Raw genomic sequence first — 6,012 nt, forward strand, 5'->3', positions numbered from 1 at the left:
GCAACGCATCTTACAAGGGGAATTGCAAAAGCAATATAGACATTGTATTGGTGTTTGAAGACTGTTTCCTCTTGTGCCAATCTCGATTGGAGGAAGGGGGAAAGGAAAACAACAAAGCAAAATAAACAAACAACAAAACAAACAACAAAACACCGATTCCCTTTCCTAATCTATTGAACAGTAGAGCTGCCTCAAGGTTACAGAAAATAAGAGAGGAATTACTTTGAGGAATTCTAGGAAACATTTCAAAGCCAAATAAAACTTAAATCTCAATGTTTTAGCAGGGAAGTGTAATAAACTTGAAAGCATCGCTTTACTAGCTACAAGCATCAAACGAAGTGAAAGGTAAACACAACGAATCTGAATTTTATAAACAATTTTTACAAACAGATTTACCAACATGGGAAGAAGTCTGTTTTATGATTTCCACAGTTATTGTACCTTTTGAAAATAGCTACAAAAAATAAAATAAAAAAAGCAGGGTAAGAGCACAGATGAGCAGTTAAACACCTCAGCAGTTAGCTGAGGTTCCTGTTTCTGCTTCCCAGGAAGCGTTTTCCATCATGTACTGAGCCTGGCTGGGATGAAGTTAACTTTCCCAGCATTTTTTGGGGGGGATAAATATAAGATGCTTCAGCTTACATGCCTTCATTCCCCTGAAGATGCACTAACTGAGTGAGGACAATCATGAACGAACGAGGGGAGATGGGATAGCAGGCTTCTTCCTTTCAGAGAGGTTCAGGATACCGTGAGGGTTTGGCTCAGATAGCTCCTACATCTGGTTTTCGAGAGAGCCAATATTATTACCAAGGGAAACAAGAAACAGTCTGGGCAAAAAATACAAGCAGCCTCTAGGTCAGACTGAATTGCCTGGAAACACAGGTTTCGACGTGTATTTTAGATGCTCTGCCATACCCAGCTAGAGATCAGATAGACACGGATCTATTTCCCTCCAGTTTTGGGCTTTGTCTGCCTACCCCACTCAAGTATCTTAGACAGCCTGGGCATCTAAACTGGTCCTAAACACCGATGTTGGAATAAGGAGGGTCTCCTTCTCAACACGTTTATGGATGGACATTTTTCTGCTTAAAACCTGCGAGAACATGCATGTATCTCAATCGATTCCTTGACGCCAAGACAACAGTATGTTCAGAACAGCCTGTAACTGTGTTTAGCCCGGAGTTTTTTGTTTGTTTGTTTGTTTTTTTTTTTTTAAATCCCGACAGTCAGATGAATGCTCCAGGTTGTGACAAAACCACAGAATCGCTGGCTCTTGACTACTGGTGTTTGGGATTACCATAGTTACACTGGCATGCTGAAGATTACCCAGCTCCTAAAATAACTTGAGTTGGGAAAAAAAATGTAGCTATTAGTGTGTTTGGACCGATGTCAACTGCTTCACTTCTTATGCAACACGTAGGAAGGAGTCCCAGCCACTCTTGTACAGCCTCAAGGAAAGGAAAACATTTCCTATCTGCTGCTCTCTGCTTGCAGACATTGTCTCAGAGATGTAAAAACCGCACCCAGGGAGAGCTGCGGGCTCTCTCCTCAGTCAACAGCTTAGAGCTCAGGATGGAGTTAATGAGGTTTGGTCTCTCCCCTCCAAACAGAAAGAGGTTTGGGGTGAAAGGGAGCTGATCGGTCCTTCCTGCCAGCTGGGACAAACTCTCAATTTAAAAGAGCAGCTTTGAAACAACCTGGCTTTGGTTGTAAGTTCCTTTAATGAAGATGAAGCATGTACAGCCTACCAAGCGGCAGCCCTGTTTTGCCCAGCGCCACGGCAGTACAGTGGGACCAAGAACAGTGTCCATGAGCAGGACAAGCTTGCTTGCTTGCCACAGCAGCCTGCTACGTGTTAGACCAAAGTGCTTCACAGTGCAAGCTCTGTTCTGCAACTCAAGCTGGGATTGGAGACATTTGATCACAAAGTACATACTAAGCAACATTTTAAGCAAGGTAGTATGGGTAAGGATTCTGTACTAAGCAGGAGACTTGAATGCCTAGAAATGTGAGCAAAAGGAAGGCAAGACTAGTTAAGAATGCAGCACTGCTGTTCCTACTGTTTAATACAGGATGAAGAAAATAAATTCAATTCTTTACAGTGCTTGAGACTTATCTTTTCCATCAGGGAAATCTGAATTCCACCCAAGAAATCTGAAGCAGGTAAACTGGACAAGATTTTGTTGCTTCATCTAGAAACTCCATCCAGTTCCTCAAGCAAAGGAAGACAGAAGCTGTCTTCAATATTTCTCCTCCGTGAACAACTGTTCTACTTTTCCCCGGCAGCAGAAGCAGCTTGAAATGCATCACACGCACACATATTCTGATACTGAAGACTTTCAAATACTTGAACTCAACAGAAATAAAGTGAATGAGTAAGTCCAGCACCCCCTACAGTATTTTTTATTTTCCATTCAACCTTTATTTAGAAAATGGAAAGGATGTCTTACGAGTGCACCGAGAAAATAATCATGACAATAAAACCAAACTGGAACAAAACCAGACCTAGCGCATGTCTTTTGAAGCGAGAGCAAGTCCAAGGAAATTTATTCCGTGTAATATTCATCTTTGGCACTCATTTCCCCATCATCTCCTCCTTTATTTCACAGTATAAAGCAACTTATAAGGTTAGAACAACAAATACTGTTTAGACAATCACACCCCTTGATAGCCTACACAACCCACCCCTGCAGAAGCTAAGCTCTGATAATCCAGGCTTTCTTTTCACTGCACAGACCACTCCAGTCTCCCAAGCCTGCTTCCTACCTTCTACTGCCATCAGCCTTTCTTCCCAACCATTCGCTGCACACGTTTCTGGCACACAGCAGTCTCTTGCCATCATCACCTGCTAAGGTCTGCCCGTCTCTCATGCAGATGCACTTTCTGGATTCTCCCCTCTCCGCTCACTATAGACCAATTACATTTTTTTCCTTTCCTCCCTTTCACAAGGAAAGCCTCTTCTTGAAGAAAACAAAGAACATTCTTAATGATTTTCTGCAGTGGTTGAGGGGTAGAGGCTAGGAAATGAACAATTTAACTACCGAGTTAGCTCAGCAACATTTTCTCTCATTTGTAGGCCTTCAGTAGACACTCTGAGCACTACCAAGTTTGGGGCCAGACTGTGCAAGCCCCAACAGCTCTGCCCCAACATGGGAACCCAAACTTTCCCCAAAGTACTTGTGCACTTCTGTTACTCATCTGTGCTTTGCTCAGCAAAGTTACCTCAGCCAGCTCTTTGCTGGAGATGTTATTTTTCAAACCTGCACTTCGTAGGCTAGGAATACTCCACCGAGGTCAAAAAATCCGGTCATCAATACTCTGCACACCCATTTTACTCACATCTATACGAGTACAGGAAGTAAAGAAGTTGTTCTGCCTGATTTGCAGGTTTTCGTTGAGCAATTCTCTTCTGAAGTGGAAAAAACATTTAGTATTTTGCCAGCTCGTTGCCTTATTTCCACTCTCATAATCCCGGTCATTCACACAGTGCAACTCTGTTAAGTGCACTGACTCACTTCTTGTCTTCCTTCTCGTCTGACATATTTGACGTATGAGTATGCTTGGCTTTGTTTTGGTCTATTGGCTGCCACTAAGTTTTAAGCTTTATTCCAGAATCATATACTCGCAACTTTATTCAAAATCGACTTTAAAACTCCACGTTTTATGTAGATCCACTTTTTTCATTAGAACAGATTGAAACAGTATCATAATAAAATTAAAATAACATTCCAGTAACAAACACAGTGGGGGGAGGAACAAAAGGGAGAAGGAACTAACCTTAATTGCAGCTTCTCTCAAGGCTTCCAGTCTCTGCCTACTGCTTTCCTTCATATTTACAACGTCTTTATAATCCCCCTGTAGAGCTCTCTGGAGGCCGTGGATTGCTTGGAAGACGGAGTTTTCACTCTCATTTAGCTCCTTTTGGAAAATTTCGAAGGTATGCACCTGAAAAAGTTTCTCTTCATCCGACAGCCCCGCATCCTTCTCAACTGCTCTTATGGCATTTTTCAGTTTGTTGAGAACAACGTTCTTCTGGCGAAGAAGGCCGGACAGCTTTCTGCAGCTCTCCAACACCCATTGCTTCCGCTGGGTAATAACAGCTCCTTTCCCACGGTGCAGCTTTATTGCATGCTTTACTACATCTTCGTGTTCTGCAGCATTCGCCAAGTGGCCACAAAGCAGCGAAACCAACGTCCATAGGGGAGTAAATCCAGTCACCTTCATCCTTCACTTTTTACTGCTGCTGGGGGAAGCCGATCATCCACAGCCGCTCAAGGCTTTCTGCTACATGGTTTCTGCATCTCCAGTGCATACACCCTGCTGCAAGACAGTACTAATCAGGTATCAAACATGGAAATGTTGAGCCACTGGATCAAATAAATTATAAAACAAACGGAAGGCTGCATTCTACGCTACAGTCTTTAACAGAACATGAATGGTCTCCTTCGGTCAATAGTTATCAAAACCAGCAACAGCCCGAAGTTATTGACAGGTTTTATTCTCTCTATCTTCTAGAGACGACCTTGTTTAAAGAACATCAACCGGAAGGCTTAGTCATATCACGTGGCAGTCATTTGTGCTGCTTCTCAGAGGAGAGAAAAGCTATTAAAATATCATGCTGTGAGGCCATAGGTTGTATTTCAACCCAGCACCAGAAGGCATTCTTCCTTTATATCAGTAACCCCTTGTAGTTTCTGAAACCTATCCTGAGAAATTGTATTATATTCACTTGGTATGTATACGGTCTCAGAACTGTTAGCGTTAGGTCAGAGGTCGGACTAGGTGATCTTGGAGGTCTCTTCCAACCTAGACGATTCTGTGATTTATACAAAACTTAACGAAAAGAACCTTAACTGAAAGAGATTACATCATACTTGTGAGAGAAACATATCTGCAGGGAAAAAACAGGAGCAAAACTTGCTGGACTTCGCGCTACCAGTTCGGATCAGAGACCTTGATGTGAAAGGCTGCATGGCCTGGAGGCATTTTGTCTGAATGCTAATTATTGATCCTTGTGATTTTAAAATAGGCTTATATTATAAAACAGACTTATATTAAAGGCAAAACCGGTATTGTTCGTGAGTTCCTTACCCAGAAGCTACTTCAAAATCTCGGTGCGAAACCAGGTCCATTTCCTTGACACAAACCCACCCCCCCCGAGGCTACACGCGATAAAGCACCCACTCATACCGGAGCACAGCATCCTAAAGACACACAACCCACACGACATTTGGGTGTATCGCCGCAGGAGCGTGTGTAAGCCCAAATCTCGCCCTTCAAGCCCCGGCCTGGGGTTACCACAAGATGGGTGCAGCTGCCTGGAGGCAGCCCCTGGCAGAGGACCCGCTGTGCCCGTAAGGCAGCAGCAGCAGCGGCAGGGAGGGGTACGAAGGTGTCGGGACGGTGTCAAGCACGGCTTTTGGGGTGCCCCACCTGGGCTTTTGGGGTGCCAGAAATCCCTGGTCCCGACCCGTGGGGGTGGGCGGAGGTGGGTTGGTTTCCTTGCTGGTTTCCTTGCAATGAATGAAACCCGAGCCCGTGGATTTCGGTGCCAGCAGTTGGCTACAGAATAAAGGTGTACGAATACAGGAATTAAAACGTTTAAAATTAAGAAACGGGGGGATAAACGAGGGGCAGGAGCGCGCCCACGCCGCTGGCTGCGATAAATAAAGTGGCAATATTTCACAACTTGGGTGAAATCCCTGCGGTTTTGCCATTTTTAGGAGCTGGAGAGCAGCGGTCCCCATCCCCCGGCGGAAGCCGGAGCGGTGTTTCAGGGAGGTGCTTCCCGCTCGCCCCCCGACCGGCGCTACCCGCTTACCGCACAGCGCCCAGCCGCCCTCCCGGAGCCGGGCTCCGCACCCGCCGCGGTGGCAGCGGGGCAAGGCCCCCGGGCACCGCCAGCCTCGCTCGGCCGCTGCGGCTCCTTTAAGCGCGCTGCCTCATGGGAGATGTAGTCCGGGGTATATATAGCGGCGCGGCGGCGGGGCTGCTCCTTTCGGCGGGCGGCGC

At 45.5% G+C, this 6,012-nt stretch overlaps 1 protein-coding gene across 1 annotated transcript in view; it reads right to left on the bottom strand.

The window, feature by feature from the left end:
- Positions 1-5,967, bottom strand: part of TMCO3 (transmembrane and coiled-coil domains 3) — a 29,643-nt gene extending 23,676 nt beyond the window's left edge. Inside the window, exons 1-2 of the mRNA XM_013197485.3 lie at positions 5,822-5,967; positions 3,778-4,320 (exon numbers count right to left, since the gene is read on the bottom strand). Of these exons, the coding sequence (XP_013052939.3) occupies positions 3,778-4,224 (447 nt within the window). The 5' untranslated portion in view covers positions 4,225-4,320; positions 5,822-5,967. The remainder of the gene's footprint in view (positions 1-3,777; positions 4,321-5,821) is intronic.
- Positions 5,968-6,012: the final 45 nt, after the last annotated feature.

This window comes from Anser cygnoides, chromosome 1 (genome assembly GCF_040182565.1).
Source record: "Anser cygnoides isolate HZ-2024a breed goose chromosome 1, Taihu_goose_T2T_genome, whole genome shotgun sequence".
Classification (NCBI taxonomy): Eukaryota; Metazoa; Chordata; class Aves; order Anseriformes; family Anatidae; genus Anser; species Anser cygnoides.